Source organism: Rhinatrema bivittatum, chromosome 5 (genome assembly GCF_901001135.1).
Source record: "Rhinatrema bivittatum chromosome 5, aRhiBiv1.1, whole genome shotgun sequence".
Classification (NCBI taxonomy): domain Eukaryota; kingdom Metazoa; phylum Chordata; class Amphibia; order Gymnophiona; family Rhinatrematidae; genus Rhinatrema; species Rhinatrema bivittatum.
In genome coordinates this window covers 67620569-67636467 of record NC_042619.1, presented here as the reverse complement: position 1 = coordinate 67636467, position 15899 = coordinate 67620569, and the positions used below count along the sequence as shown (strand labels likewise).

At 47.5% G+C, this 15899-nt stretch overlaps 1 protein-coding gene across 1 annotated transcript in view; it reads right to left on the bottom strand.

Moving 5' to 3' along the window:
* The window catches only part of DYNC2H1 (dynein cytoplasmic 2 heavy chain 1), a 1848033-nt gene that overhangs the window by 67157 nt on the left and 1764977 nt on the right, over nt 1–15899 (bottom strand). The window contains exon 86 of the mRNA XM_029602426.1: nt 6874–6983. Within this exon, the coding sequence (XP_029458286.1) occupies nt 6874–6983 (110 nt within the window). The remainder of the gene's footprint in view (nt 1–6873; nt 6984–15899) is intronic.

Here is a 15899-nt window from a genome sequence, read left to right as displayed (position 1 = left end):
CAAAAGTCAGAGGGTAAGTACAAAGCCCTTCCCAACTCCGCCCCAAGAAATACCTCCACTCTGGGTAAACTTACATGCATACATGACATATGCATATAGGTTTACCTGCACATCAGGTAGGCTATTTTGTAAAAGGCCCTTTCTGTGCAAAAAACATTGCTTTAACTGAAAAAGTCAGTTTGAAAATTACTCTCTTAGGGGGTAATTAATAACAGCTCACATAAATTAGATAGCAAATATGCACACAATTTACACCAACTTTCAAAAGGGAATGTGTGCATACCTTCCCCGTTAAAAATTATCCCAACAAAACCATCTGCATACAATTCCATCTGCTAAACTGAGTCCTGAAATTGTTCAGGAAATGTTATCCCCATACTTTAGAAAATGCAAAAATATGGGGTAGATTTTTAAAAAATGCACGTTCGCGTACTTTTGTTGGCGCACCAGGCGCCAACAAAAGTACGCTGGATTTTATAAGATACGCGCGTAGCCGCGCGTATCTTATAAAATCCTGGATCGGCGCGCGCAAGGCTGCCGATTTTGGGCAGCTGGCGTGCGCCAAGCCGCGCAGCCTGCCTCCGTTCCCTCCGAGGCCGCTCCGAAATCAGAGCGGCCTCGGAGGGAACTCTCTTTCGCCCTCCCCTCACCTTCCCCTCCCTTCCTCTACCTAACCCACCCCCCCGGCCCTATCTAAACCCCCCCCTACCTTTGTCCACGGATTTACGCCTCCCGGAGGGAGAAGTAAATCCACGCGCGCCAGCGAGCCGCTGGCGCGCCGAGACGCAACCCGGGGGCGGTTCCGGAGGGCGCGGGCGCGGCCACGCCCCCGGGCACAATGCCTTTCACGTTTCTCTACTCAAACTTCTGATTCTCTCCGGAATTTCTAAGAAACCACCGGATCCCTTACTGCTATCTTCAGAGGCAGATGTCACCTATCAGGTCCGAGATGTCCTAGACATTAGGAAACGTGGAAGAAAATGGGAATACCTCCTTGCATGGGAGGGTTTTGGGTCTGAGGAGAACAGCTGGGAACCCATGGCCAATATCCTGGACAAGGATCTCCTTCGGCAGTTTCATGCTACGCATCCGCGCAAACCCAAACCCCCGGGGATGGGCCTTAAGGAGGGGGGAGGGGGGCTACTGTTATGCCCATCGGTCGCAGATGGCTGCGACCGCGCTTACTTAAATCCTGCACCGTTCTTCAGCCCTCCCCGGGTCTGCTCGTGGCACAGGCCAAACTCTACCACCGTGTTCCCCATGGCTCCTCGTGGCGGCCGAGTCGCCGCCACCAGCTACATCATCTCCGGGCCTTCCTAGGCGTGCGCGTCACTGGACCCTCCTTTGAAGCCTCTTCGGCGGGAACCTTGGGGGCATCCCTGCTTGATGATGTCATCAGCTTAAGGTACTTAAGCTTCACCTTCGCCCTCAGCTAGCCAACTTGGCAACAAGTTCCCTACATTGCTACTAACTCCTGTTCCATGTTCCTGTGGCTACGCTATTGGACTCTGTTGAACTCTGTCTGGTACCGGCTCCTCGGGAGCCAGTGGGTGCTCTTACAGGGACCTTGTCTCCTGGCCTCCCCTGCTCCTTGGGCTGGCTCTGTGCTTCCTGAAGTCCTACTGGCAAGGCTCCCCCTGGAACACCTTTACCACTCGGGAGTTTACTCAAGCGCTTCCCCGCTCCTCGGGGTTGTGGCAACGTGCTATGTTTGATTGTCAGCGCTTCCCCGCTCCTCGGGGCTGCGTCCTCCTACTTCTCAAGAGACTCTCAGCACCGTCCCGCTCCTCAGGACAGTGTCCTTGTGTTTACTGTGACTGTCCACGCCTCCCCGCTCCTCGGGATCGCGCTTACATGCTACTGGACTACCAGCACCTCCCTGCTCCTTGGGGCTGTGCTTCTCTATCATACTGTTATTATTTAGGAGAGTTGTGGGTGGATCCTTGGACCGGTGGCAGATGACCACGCCCCCGGGGGAAGATCCCGAGAGGGACCACCGGTCAGGCTCAGAGTTAGGAGACAGACCCACACTAGTTCTTTTATTAGACAGTATACTGAACCACCAGAGGTGGCAGTAGTGAGCTGGAATGCCCGGCTGGGCTGTAGTCCCTCAGATACTGGAACAGCGATCCCTGGAGGCTGAGCTGTAGAGAAACTGAAATATAGTGAGTAGGCAGGGTATGCAGAGTTCATGGACAGAACCTGATGGTAACACTCACACAATGTCTCATAGAAGCCCAGGAACTGGAATGAAGTAGGCCCTCGAGGAGCGAGTACCTGGTTCCAGGGAAAGCTCTGAGAGAGTGGTGGTAACTCACAGATGTAGTAGGCAGCGATGACTTCCAAGCAGAAGTGAATTCCAAAGAAGTCCGGGAACGAAGGCCCTCGAGGAGCAAGTACTGGTTCCAGACTGCAATCTACAAAGTAAGAGATAACGAGGCCCCCGAAGAGTGGGTACCCCTGATTAGTCCGAGGAGGCAGAGTAGTGTAGATAGAATGAATCCTTATCCGTATCCGTAATCCTTGCTAACTCGAGTTGTTAGCAATTCAGAGACCTTTAAATATCTGAAGCGGATGACGTCATCTCAGGGGGATGCCCCTGAGGTTCGCACCACTTCTGGTACTTGAGGCGGGGCTGTGCCGTGCGCGCGCCCCTAGACATCAGGTCGACATTGCGGATTGCAGCGTCGGATCGGTCCGGGGACACCGGACGAGGTCGACAGAGAGACACCGCGGCAGCCAGCCTTCCATCAACCCCGGAGGGTGTCGCCAATGCGGTAAAGTGGACGGAGTGGAGACGTCGGGCAGCGACGGTCGCAACACATACAGAGACTGTCTGTGCTCCCCGCTCCTTGGATTCTACCTACGTCATCATCGGAGACTGGACTCGGGCTTCCCTGCTCCACGGGTTAGCCAGCGTCACCACAGCTGCACCTTCCTCGCTCCGCCCCTCGGGGGTGTCTCTCCGCTATCCCTCCTGCACGCCAGTCTCAAGCCTCCCACTCTATGGCCTGCCTGGTGCCTTCCTCTTCGGGGGTCTCAGTCAAGGTATTATCGTCAGCCTGCTTTTCTACTGGGGAATTCCTCCTGACTTCTTGGGACCTCTCCACAGTCTTACCCAGAGCTCCCTGCTGTGCCTGACTGCGCCTCCCAATGGTGTGGGCCTCCTCCCCACAGGTGGTAACAACTCATACCTCGAGCAAAGGGTCCTCAAACCCATGAACCATAACAACATGCTTCCCAATTAAATATGTGGGGGGGAATGTAGCAAGCTATTATAAACCAGGTTTCTGCCTTCATGCATTTATCATGTGTTGGAGCTTTAGATTGTAGACTGAGCTGCGTCTGGATCTGAGTGATCTATTTTGGACCTGTCAAAAATGGGTTTTCAACCTTATAGAAACTGCAAAGTTGAAGGAATATAAAAATATGCCAAAAACCCATGCGCTCTCCTGTGAATGACAAATGTTCTGCAAGAACCAGCATCCAGCATTCAGTGTTAACAAGTTGGGAAAAGGGCTGTACTGTTTAGCTTGCCCAGAAAACAGCACCAAAAAACAAGGTAGGCGATCCAGTAGAACCGAAGGAAGACAACAAAGGGGATGCCACAAAGAAGCCTTTTTCAATTCTTTATTGATGGAGACGTAAAAACCTGCCCGACTCTGGCCGAGTTTCGCCACTTAAAGTGGCTACCTCAGGGGCTCAATAAGCGTCAGACGTGCTTAAGATGCAATTGGTTCCGTTCGTCATCGGTACTATATACATTTGGCAACACACAGCACGGATCGTCTCCACTCCACGTCTCCCCTAAGGCAGCCACTTTAAGTAGCGAAACTCGGCCAGAGTCGGGCAGTTTTTTACGTCTCCATTAATAAAGAATTGAAAAAGGCTTCTTTGTGGCATCACCTTTGTTGTCTTCCTCCAGAAAACAGCACTACATAGCCAGCAGAGGAGGAAGCAAAAGGAATGCTAGGAGACCATTTAGGGTAGAAAAGATACAATTTGGCTGGCTCTGTCTATGTGTGTGGGACAGGGATGGTCAGGAATTGGAGCCAGGAGCCAAGAAGAGAGGAGTGTATCTGGCAGTTCTGCAAGCTGTTCTTTTCCTGAAGAGCTAAATTATCAAGAGGGAGAGACAGAAATCTGTGCTCTGAGGAAACAGAGAGACAGACAACTTTTCTTGCTTCATAGCAGAGTTACATGTAAAATTCCAACAAGGGACAGAGGACCCTAGAGCTGAGAGACATAGACTGCCTTTCCAGAGATATCCAGGAGGCTGGATCACCCTCCTAAGAGACTAATGGGCTGATACAGTACAGCCGATACAGTACAGTGCTATTGGACATGCGTTTTCCCTTACCCCTTATTCAGTAAGGGATGGAAAATGCGCATCCAACCCGCCGAACCTAATAGCGCCCTCAACATGCAAATGCATGTTGATGGCCCTATTAGGTATTCCCGCGCGATTCAGTAAGTAAAATGTGCAGCCAAGCCGCACATTTTACTTTCAGAAATTAGCACCTACCCAAAGGTAGGCGCTAATTTCTTCCGGCACCGGGAAAGTGCACAGAAAAGCAGTAAAAACTGCTATTCTGTGCACCCTCCGACTTAATATCATGGCGATATTAAGTCTGAGGTCCCGAAGAGTAAAAAAAGTAAAAAAAAAAAAAAAAAAAAAAAATTTTTTTGAAATCGGCCAGCGGCTGTCGGGTCGAAAACCGGACGCTCAATTTTGCTGGCGTCTGGTTTCCGAGCCCGTGGCTGTCAGCGGGCTCGAGAAACGACGCCAGCAAAATTGAGCGTCGGCTGTCAAACCCGCTGACAGCCGCTACTCCTGTCAAAAAGGAGGCGCTAGGGACGTGCTAGTGTCCCCTAGCGCCTCCTTTTGCCCGTTTCTACCTCCGGGCCTCATTTAAATACTGTATCACGCGCATTTGCCCGCTCTCCTGCGGACTTTACTGGATCGGCCCGTAAGTTAAGTAATCTAAACTCTGCACAGAGAGTAGCTTACCAGAGGAGGGAGAAGGCTTAGTTCCTTGCCTTTTGTTACAAATTTAGTATCTCATGTTAAGTGCTTCAGCCTTTCAGATGAATTCAAGCATAAACCCTCACTGGCAGGTACTGGGCAAGAAAAACTGGTGGCCCGTGGACTTTGTGTAAGAGACTGAAACCAAGCTCACTTTCAGTTTAGTACCAAGTAAACCATTTGGGGAAGCTCTACAGGCGAGAAAGTCCTTTCACACATTGCATTGTTCATGTGTTTGGTTTGTCATCTAGCCAGCTCTACCATCAAAAGAGACTTCTTCAGTTTCTTGTTTTTTTCTATACAATTTTCTGTTTGGGACAGGGTGCACCCTTTACAAACTGGTGACATTGGATTGGATCTGTTCCCCCCCTCCCTTCTTGTGTACTCAGGAGTACATTTTTGAAAGCTGTGTACATCACTGCTTCCCCCCCAAACCTTTCTGTATTAGTGTTCCTTTATTTATTTATTTTTACTAGCCATATGAGTATTTTGGTTGCCATAGCTAACAAGCCATATCCAGAGTTTGTTTGTTTTTTTTTGCATTGTTTTATGTAAAATAAGAAAACAGCAAATTTATATTATTCTTTACCACTGTACTTTTCCCATTTAATGCTCTTATTGGATTTACTGTCTACTTACACAATACTAGTAAAAGGTTAATTACTGTTTATTCTGGTGTTATGATTTTATCTGGTCTGTGATGCTACAAGTGAGGTTGTTTGGAAAGGGCTCAAAATTATGGTATCGATGTGACTGGGACCTTGTCTCATCCCCTACTCAGGCTACAAACCCGAAGATAAATCATATTAGTGAATATAATTTCTCATGTGGTTCTCCCCACCCAAAGCATTCATAGTATGGTCTCCTGGGTGGAGGGGACAGATGTGCATACATTTTTCTATTTAATTATATTTAAGCATATTTTACAAATATACAGAGGATATTCTCTTTACAGATGCAAAGAAATCAATTCCTTATGAGGTTGAGAATGTTACTTACTGTAGCTGTTTAAAAATCCTAAACAGAATTAGGCAAGCTTTGAAATTTATATATGAAGAGGATGACAATTATGGCAGAACAGTGACAATGTGTGATTCTTACTATATTTTTCATGTTTATGGTCTCAATTCCCAAGTCAGCATCCCAACTACTCCCTACTCTCTGTGAACAATTATACCGCAGTATAAATCTGAATTCTGACTGGTATATAAATTTCCTAAGCAAACTCCTTAAGAGTCTGTAGCGAAAGTGTTCAACGCTTTCTGATGCAAATGTGGTGAGTGAAAGTGAGGTATACTCTCAAGTTAGATACGTTTTTTTCACAAATTAAAGAAGAGTTGCCTGAATGGATAGCCGTCTAGGTTGAAGCATCAATGACTGGCACAATTTTAAATGTGTGCTAATTTAAACCCTGTTTGTGTCTTATCAGAAGCAAAAACTGACTTTCTCTTCCTTTTATACTTAGAAAATATATTATGAACAATTATTTTATCTCTGAAGGTCCATCGCTCTCACAGATGATATTTTATGTTTCGGGAATATCTTGGATCATCTGAATTAGATGTTTAATTGAAGTCAACAGAATGCAGAAACAAAGCTGGACTTGGAAGGAATAGTGGTTTGCTATGCATTTTCATCAATTAGAGTTAAGATGTTAGGAGAAAAACATTTGTAATGGAAAAAATGCACTTTGAAGAGAAATTCATTTTGCAGAATATTTAAATTTAGTAATGTATGGCAGCTGATGAATAATAAAATGTTATATAAGGGATTACAGTAACTCCTCAATGCTATCAAATAAGAATTGAAGAAAGATAACAGTAATGTTTATGGTTCAATTAACATACCTTGCAGTTTCTTGGCGTAAGGCATTCAGGAACGTATCAGGATGAAATAGTTCTGAAAGGTCAAGGTTGTCTGACAGCAGAACCTGCTTTTCTGCTTTCTCTACCCATGTCTACATTGTAAGAGAAAAGAAAAGAAAACCATTACATAAGGTACTTAGTCTGATCATATTACCTCCAGTCCTGGATCAGAGACCATGCACCCAGGGATGGTCTTTGTGTAGGGCGAGCTGAGTAGTTGACCAGGGTGCCATGGATACTGCCAGGTTTGCCTGATAAGCTGGTCATCCAGGGGCCGGGCAGCAGTGGTTATTGTAAGCAGCCAGCACAAGATGAGGTTTGAAGAGGCTAAGCCTCTCCAAAGTCTGGTGAATCAGGCCTGCCTCTATGCACCTTCCATCCACCATGCCCAGTTGGCAGGAGGCGTGGGACTTAATAGAGCATCAGCTTTCTGTACCACGCTGGGCCAGTTGCGCAATATGAGCTTTGAAATTATGGGATCTCAGTGTCTAGTAGAGGAAAATGATGTGCTATCAAGTGCTGCTGGCCATGGGGAGCCCAAAGAAAAGCTAAGGATACAGCTGCAGGGGGAAATCAGTGGCACAAGGCAGGAGACCTACATAGTAACATAGTAAATGATGGAAGATAGAGACTAAAATGATCCATTTAGTCTGACCAGCAAGGTGTCCAGGGCTGTAACTGCCCCTCCAAGCAGGTTACTCCCATCATAAAGGTTGGTGAAGGCAGAGAGAGGGAGACTGTACATAGGGTGATGGGGGCAGGAAGAGGAAGACACTACATGTGCTGTTGAGGGGACAGGGAGACAAATGGGGTAGTGGTGTGAAGACAGGAAGAGAGAGACTAACATAGGTTGGTAATGAGGGGACAGGGAAAGCAGAGTTGCTTACCTGTAACAGGTGTCCTCACAGGACAGCAGGATGTTAGTCCTCACATTTAGATGACATTATCAGGATGGAGCCCAACCACGGAACACTTTTGTCAAAGTTTCTAGAACTTTGACTGGCACCTACTGGGCATGCCCAGCAATGCACTGACCCTACATCCAGCAGGGGTCCCCCTTCAGTCTCTTTATATAGCAAAAATACGTGCAAAAAATAAAATAAGAAAACATAACGAACCCAACTCCGCAGGGTGGTGGGTGGGTTTCGTGAGGACTAACATCCTGCTGTCCTGTGAGAACACCTGTTACAGGTAAGCAACTCTGCTTTCTCACAGGACAAGCAGGAAGGTAGTCCTCACATATGGATGAGTACCGAGCTGAGGATGCCCGAGCAGTACACCAAATGCACCCAAAGACGTGCAACAGGCAATAACAACAGGGGTGGAAATTTGGTTAGGAGGTTATCCTGAAACCCTGAATAGGGGTTGGTGGAAGGATGTTGGGAAGTTAAACAGAAAACAAACTGCGTAGAACAGACTGGTCAAAGATGGAATCCTGTGTGCCAATCTTATCTAAGCAATAATGGGCTGCGAAAGTATGGAGAGAGCTCCAGGTATCAGCCTTACAAATATCAGGAAGCAGCACCGAATGGAGGTGTGCTACTGATGTCGCCATGGCCCTGACCGAGTGTGCTTTTACACGATCCTGTAGCGGAATGCTGCTTGCTGGTAGCAAAAGGAAATGCATTCCGCCAACCAGGAGGAGAGGGTCTGCTTTCCCACAGGATTTCCCAATTTGATGGTATCAAAAGAAACAAACAATTGAGTGGATTTCCTGTGGGACGACGTGCGGTCCAGATAGAAATCTAGAGCACGTTTGCAGTCCAAAGAATGCAGAGCCTGTTCTCCTGTGTTGGAATGGGGCCTGGGAAAAAGGGAAGGTAGGATAATAGATTGGTTAATATGGAATTCCGACACTACCTTCTGCAAAAATTTAGGGTGAGTGCGGAGCACTACCCTATCATGCAGAATTTTAGTGTAAGGCAGGTAGGTAACTAATGCCTGTAATTCACTAACTTTGCGAGCGGACATGATCGCCAGAAGAAAAACTACCTTCCAGGTGAGATAGCAGAGATCACAGGAGTGGAGAGGCTCAAATGGAGGTTTCATGAGCCGTCCCAAAACCACATTAAGATCCCAAGCAGGGGCAGGAGGGTGCAGTGGAGGTTTTAAATGGAGCAAGCCTCTCATGAACCGTGATACTAAGGGTTGCGTTGAAATGGAGACATTACCTACACCCTTATGGTATGCAGACACTGCACTAACATGCACCCTGATAGAGGAAGTTTTTAGGCCTAACTCTGACAGGTGCCAGAGGTAGTCCAGGAACCTTGCAGTGGAACAAGTGAAGGACATGGAAGTACACCAGACCGTAAACCTCTTCCATTTAGAACGATAAGACCTTCTAGTTGAAGGCTTTCGTGAAGCCACCAGGACTTGGAATATCGACTCTGAAAGGTTAAGAGGCTGGAGTATTAACCTTTCAACATCCAGGCCATCAGAGACAGAGCTTGGAGATTGGGAAGACGGAGATACCCTTCGCTTTGAGTGATTAGAAGGGGATCCTTCCCCAGAGGAATGTGTCGGTGTACAGATAGGTCCTGGAGGATTGGAAACCACACCTGGCATGGTCAATGGGGAGCTATCAGAATCATTAATCCTTTGTCCTGCTGGAGCTTCATGAGAGTCTTTGAAATGAGAGGAAGAGGAGGGTATGCATAAAGAAGAACGCTGGCCCAGGAGAGGGCGAAGGCATCTCTTGGCTGCAAGTGGTGACTGTGAATGAGAGAGCAGAAGTTGTCTACTTTGTAGTTGTATACTGATGCAAAGGTTGTATACCTATGCAAGGGTAACCCCAACGTTGGAATATTGCATCTGCTACAGTGGGGTTGAGAGACCACTCGTGCGGATGGAAAGTGCGACTCAGCTTGTCCGCCAACACATTGTCCACTCCCGGCAAGTAGGTTGCTTTGAGGCACATCGAGTGGGAAAGGGCCCATTCCCATATCTGTGCAGCTTCCTGACACAGAAGGTAGGAGCCCGTTCTCCCTTGTTTGCTGATGTACCACATCGCAACCTGATTGTCGGTTTGAATCAGGATGGCTTTGTTTGATAGGCAATCCTGAAAGGTCTTGAGGGCATATCTGATCACCCGTAGCTCCAGGAAATTTATTTGGTGTTTGGCTTCCTCTGGAGACCAGGTTCCCTGAGTCTGCAGGTCGCCTACATGTGCACCCCACCCAAGGTTGGCTACATCTGTTGTTAAGGTGATTTGAGGATCTGAAGCCTGAAATGGAAGGCCTTGAATTAGATTGGAGTGGTGCATCCACCAGGCTAGTGACAGACAGAGCTGTTTGGTAACCTGGACCCTGCTCGACATTGGCTGACAAGCTTGAATCCACTGGCATTTTAGGGTCCACTGCAACACTCTCATGGCTAGGTGAGCCATCAGAGTGACATGCACCGAGGACGCCATGTGACCCAACAGTATGAGGAAGTGCCGAGCAGTTGAAGATACTCGAGACTGTAGTTGATGCGCCAGAGATGTAATGGTGAAAGCACAATCCTGGGGGAGGAAGGCTTTCGCAACATAGTGTTTAGGTCAGCCCCTGTAACGGATAGGATTTGGGATGGAACTATCTTGGATTTGGGATAGTTGATTAGAAACCCTAAGGAGATCAGGGTGTTGATAGTGAGACGCAGGGAGGTTAGCGCGCCCTGCTGAGTCGGAGCTCTTATCAGCCAATCGTCAAGATAAGGGTAGACATGGACACCCTGATTCCTGAGGAAGGCCATGACCACCACTAGGCACTTGGTGAATACTCGTGGAGCAGACGTCAGGCCGAATGGTAGTACACGATACTGAAAATGAAGAGGGCCGACCAGGAATTGCAGGAATTTGCGATGAGATGGTGTGGTTGAGATGTGTGTGTATGCGTCCTGAAGATCTAGAGAGCATAGCCAATCTCCTCTTTGCTGAAGAGGAAGTAGCGAGCCCAAGGTTACCATCTTGAATTTTTCTATGTGCAGAAATTTGTTTAGTGCAAGGAGGTCCAGTATCGGGCGTATGCCACCTGACTTTGTTGGTATCAGAAAATACCGGGAATAAAATCCCTGCCCCTGCTGGGAGAGGGGTACCGGTTCTATTGCTCGGGATAGGAGGAGGGATGAGACCTCCTGCTCGAGCAAGGGAGAATGATCGGACTTTCCCCACATTGGCCGAGGTGGAGAGTCCACTGGAACAGTCAGGAAATTTAGGTGGTAACCCTGGGTGACTGCTGCAAGTACCCACTGGTCTGAGGTGACTGTGTGCCAAGCTGCTGAAGTGGCAGAGTCGACCGCCGACTGGTATGGATGGAAGGGGAGTTGCCTTACACTCTCTAGGAAGGAGTCAAAACCCTGACGCTGGTCCAGGCTGAGAAGCTGGCTGAGACTTTTGAAGCCGAGCCTGCCTGGATTGAAATTTTTGTTAAGGTCTGGAAGCCAGGGGATAAAATTTCCTTGTCTTGTAAGTTGGCTGTTTAGAGTCTCGTCTGAAAGTTCTCTTAGGCGCGGAAGAGAACTCAGACGGCACAGAAGAAAGTTGGCGCAGCGTTTCATGGTGGTCCTTCAACTGTGCCAGCGTCTCTCGGATCTTTTCCCCGAAGAGATTATCTCCCACACAGGACAGATCTGCTAACCTATCTTGGACTTCTGGTCTTAAGTCCGAGGATTTGACCCAAGCCCATCTTCGTGCACTAATCCCCGCTGCAGACACTCTAGAGGCAGTGTCGAAGATATCATAAGCAGCACGTACCTCGTGTTTTCCAGCATCCAGACCTTTCTGATCTAGAGTATGAAGTTGAGTCTGGAGTTACTCTGGTAACGAATCAGAGAAGTCCTGGATCCTTTTAAAAAGGTCTCTGTTATACTGGGTCATGTATAACTGGTAAGAGGCTATGCGAAATATGAGCATAGAGCCATGGAAGACACACCTGCCAAAAGCATCCAGGGATTTTTGTTCCTTCCCTGGAGGTATGGAGGAATGAGGTTTTGAACGTTGAGCCTTCTTCTGGGCTGATTCAACAACCACAGAATGATGATCCAACAGAGACGTCTCGAACCCAGGAGCTGACTACACTAGATAGGTGGCATCTGTCTTGCAGTTGACAGGTGGGACGGAACATGGGTGTTCCCAGTTCCTTTTCAGGAGATCAAGAAGGATTTCATGAATAGGTATGAACATGATTTCCTTAGGAGCATCAAGAAATTGGAGTACTTCCAGCATCTTGTGCCTAGAGTCCTTTTTCGTCTGAAGTTGGAAAGGAATAGTTTCACCATAGAATTGAGTATAGCGCTATGAAAGTTCATGGATCCTTATCTTAAAGGATTCAATAAACCAAACTTGAGAAAATGAATTAAATCAACATATTCTTCATTTATTAATTTGCTTGCAGACAAATCTTTCGATCCCCCGACATGGACCGTGTTTTGCCACAAGCTCTGCGTCGGGAGGGACAAAGCCCAATAGTAAAACGGTGAAGTCTGTAGCCTGGAAAAGTAGAATATGTTGAATGTTGAATGTAATGTGTTGAGCCCTACGGAGGGAATGCAAACAGCTTGCAGGTTTATTAACGGCAGCATCTCCTTAAGGGAAGGTTTCTGAAGGTACCCCAAAGAAGAAGAAACATGCAAGTTTTTAACGTGGAGCCGCCATACATTTTCATCGAATCGGTTAAAAAGTTTTTGAAAAATTTTGAAAGAAGTTCCGTGAGGAAAATTCCTGTCAGGAATTTCAGAGAACTTCTTAACCCACGTGGCTACTGCTGCATGGAAAAAAGAAGACTGAAATGGGACCCCTGCTGGATGCAGGGTCAGTGCATTGCTGAGCATGCCCAGTAAGTGCCAGTCAAAGTTCTAGAAACTTTGACAAAAGTGTTCCATGATTGGGTTCCATCCTGATGATGTCACCCATATGTGAGGACTACCATCCTGCTTGTCCTGTGAGAAAAAGTTTTTTCAATGTACCGCAAAAAAAAAGAAAGTATAGTTATTTCCGGCATTAAATCCTCTTTAGTGTGTGTTTCTCTATTGCATTCTGTGCTAGCAGATCCTCATTTCCATTTACTCTGCCTAAACTCCTCCCAATGTTTAATTTGCATATGCATTGCATTATTTATTGCGCGTGATAACACCCTATTGCATTTTGATAAATGACCCAGTAAGTTAGCTGAACAAGTTAGGCCTGCTCAATAGCAGATCTAAAGTTAGCCATGTAGATAGTGGCATGGCTGCACCACTGAATATCCTGGCTAAATAAGCCAGATGTGTTTATCTGGCTAACTTTCTTAGTCAGATATTCTCTGAATGTCTACCTCCCTCTGTTTTTTTTTTTTATTTCTTAATTTATTTTACACTTAGAACTTTCTTGTAAGGTGACCCGGGGGGGGGGGGTGGAGCCAAGATGGCGGCGGGCATGTAGCGGCAGTGTGGATCTGGCTGATCCTTTTTTCTTTGCTTGTGGAATCCTTGGAAAAGAATGCCTCCCAAAAGGAATGGCAGAGTCAGGGTATATCCCTCGATACCTCTAACTCTGCCCGGCCAGAAAACGATCCCCGAACTGACCGCAATCTATCTGGTTGGGGAGTGAGCCCCGCTGATGGAAAGCCGGTGGGAGCAGCAAATCTATCTGGGGAGACATCTCTAAGCCCTCCAGATCTGAGAACTCTGGCAGTGCCAGGACTCTACCAACTCCCTGTGCTGACGCCGAGCGAAGCGGCACCAAAGAGTAACGTGAGCAACGCCGAGGGAGCAGCTTTGGAGCTGGAGGGCCCCGGATCAACAATGGCATCTGGCGAGTCTGACCAAGCAGGAGCGGTAGCGAGAGCGGAGATGGACCCTAGGAGTGGAGTTGCGCCTGTCCCAATCGGGGAAGCGGCAAGAGGGAAACCGCCGAAAGAACATTCCGGGCTACAGACGCTCCTAGAGATGGAAGACATCGCCAAACCGGTAACGGTAATTCTTGACTCTTTGTGGGAATTACATGCTTCATATCGCCCTATGTTTAAGGGTTATTTCCAACAATTATCTTTGTTATTGGGGAAAATAGACAGGTTATCGATGGAACAGGATAATTGGTTTCAAGAATATACAGACAAGATTGCTGCGTTAGAAGAATCTGCAAAGTCAACTCAGAATGTTTGTGCAAAGTTAATTCAGGACAAACAAACTGTGTCTAGAAAGCTGGAAATTATGGAGAATAAAATGAGAAGATTAAATCTAAGAGTTTTAAACTTCCCAAGAGTCATCGGTGAATTACCACATGCAACCTTAAAAAAGTACCTTGTAGAAGTACTAAAAATACCTAGTGAGAGTATACCATCTTTCAACAAAGTGTAGTTTTTACCATTTAAGAGGGGAGGGGGAGTTAATCAGCCTCAGCTAGATATTGGGAATCTGACAGAGTTCTTAGAGTCCTCACTTGAAATAATAGATAGATCGACCTTGCTGGTTTCTTTAATCATTGAGAGTGATGTAATACTCTCAACATTTAGGTGAAAGTTTTCTGGGACAACCTGTCCAAATATTCCCCGATATGGCCAAAATAACACAGGAGAGGAGAAAAGCCTTTTTGTTGATGAGACAGGAAGTAGTGTACTTGGATTTTCAGAAGGCGTTTGATAAAGTTCCTGATGAGAGGCTTCTAGGAAAAGTAAAAAGTCATGGGATAGGTGGTGATGTCCTTTTGTGGATTACAAACTGGCTAAAAGGCAGGAAAAAGAGAGTAGGATTAAATGGACAATTTTCTCAGTGGAAGGGAGTGAGCAGTGGAGAGCCTCATGGATATGTATTGGGACCCTTACTTTTCAATATATTTATAAATGATCTGGAAAGAAATACAACGAGTAAGTTAATCAAATTTGCAGATGATACAAAATTGTTTAGAGTAGTTAAATCACAAGCAGATTGTGATAAATTGCAGGAAGACCTTGTGAGGCTGGAAAATTGGGCATCAAAATGGCAGATGAAATTTAATGTGGACAAGTGCAAGGTGATGCATATAGGGAAAAATAACCCATGCTATAGTTACACAATGTTAGGTTCCATATTAGGTGCTACCACCGAAGAAAGAGATCTAGGCGTCATAGTGGATAACACATTGAAATTGTCGGTTTAGTGTGTTATGGACCCTGTTCCGAGGTAGGGTCAGCGCAGCCGAGAAGGAAGAATACCTTCGTCGGTCTCTACCGTCGGATGGCAAGGTCGGCTGAAGAGGTGGAGAAGATGGCTTCACCCTGGAAGCTCGTGATCCCCCCAGGAGGAGCCCGTAGGGACACGGCCGCTGGGACTTAGGAGACTACCTGAAGAAAGAAGATGGTCTAGACACAGGCGCATCCTGCAGGTCGTGGATTCCAGACAGCTGGTGCCTCCAGCTGGTCGTAGGTATTCTAAGTAAAGAAGTCGAAGAAAATCCAAAAGCCAGTCCAGGAGTCAGAGTCCAAAGAGCGGTCCAAAGCCAGTCCAGGGGTCAGAGTCCAGAGAGCGGTCCAAAGCCAGTCCAGGGGTCGGAGTCCAGAGAGCGGTCCAAAGCCAGTCCAGGGGTCAGAGTCCAGAAGAGTCAATCCAGCAAGGAGGGACGAGCAGAAGCGGGACGAAGAACCAGGATACCAGAAACACAGGAACCAAGCGAAAGTATCAATACCAAGGCAAGGTCTGGCTCTCAGACCTTGCCTTAAATGCAGGAGCCCGGAGGTGGAGTCCCAGGAGGAGCCATGACAATAACAAGTCATGGCTCCTTTAAATCTTGCTACAGCCGCGCGCGCGGCTCCTAGAGGGCTGAGGGGGAGGAGTCAAACCGCCGAGAACCAGGCGGCCATGCGGGGCCGCAGCAGCCCCCGCAAACACCTGAACAGGCCCTTCCTGAACCGCGGGAGCCTCCACTGCTCCCGGTAAGTAAAATTAACGTTGTGACCGCCGACCTGACTCTGGTCGCAGCCTGCTGCGGCCGGCGGCCATGACATCCGGTTGCGGGGCGCCGCGGCCGGGGTTCCTAACAGTACCCCCTCCTTTAGGCCTCCCCCGAGAAGGCT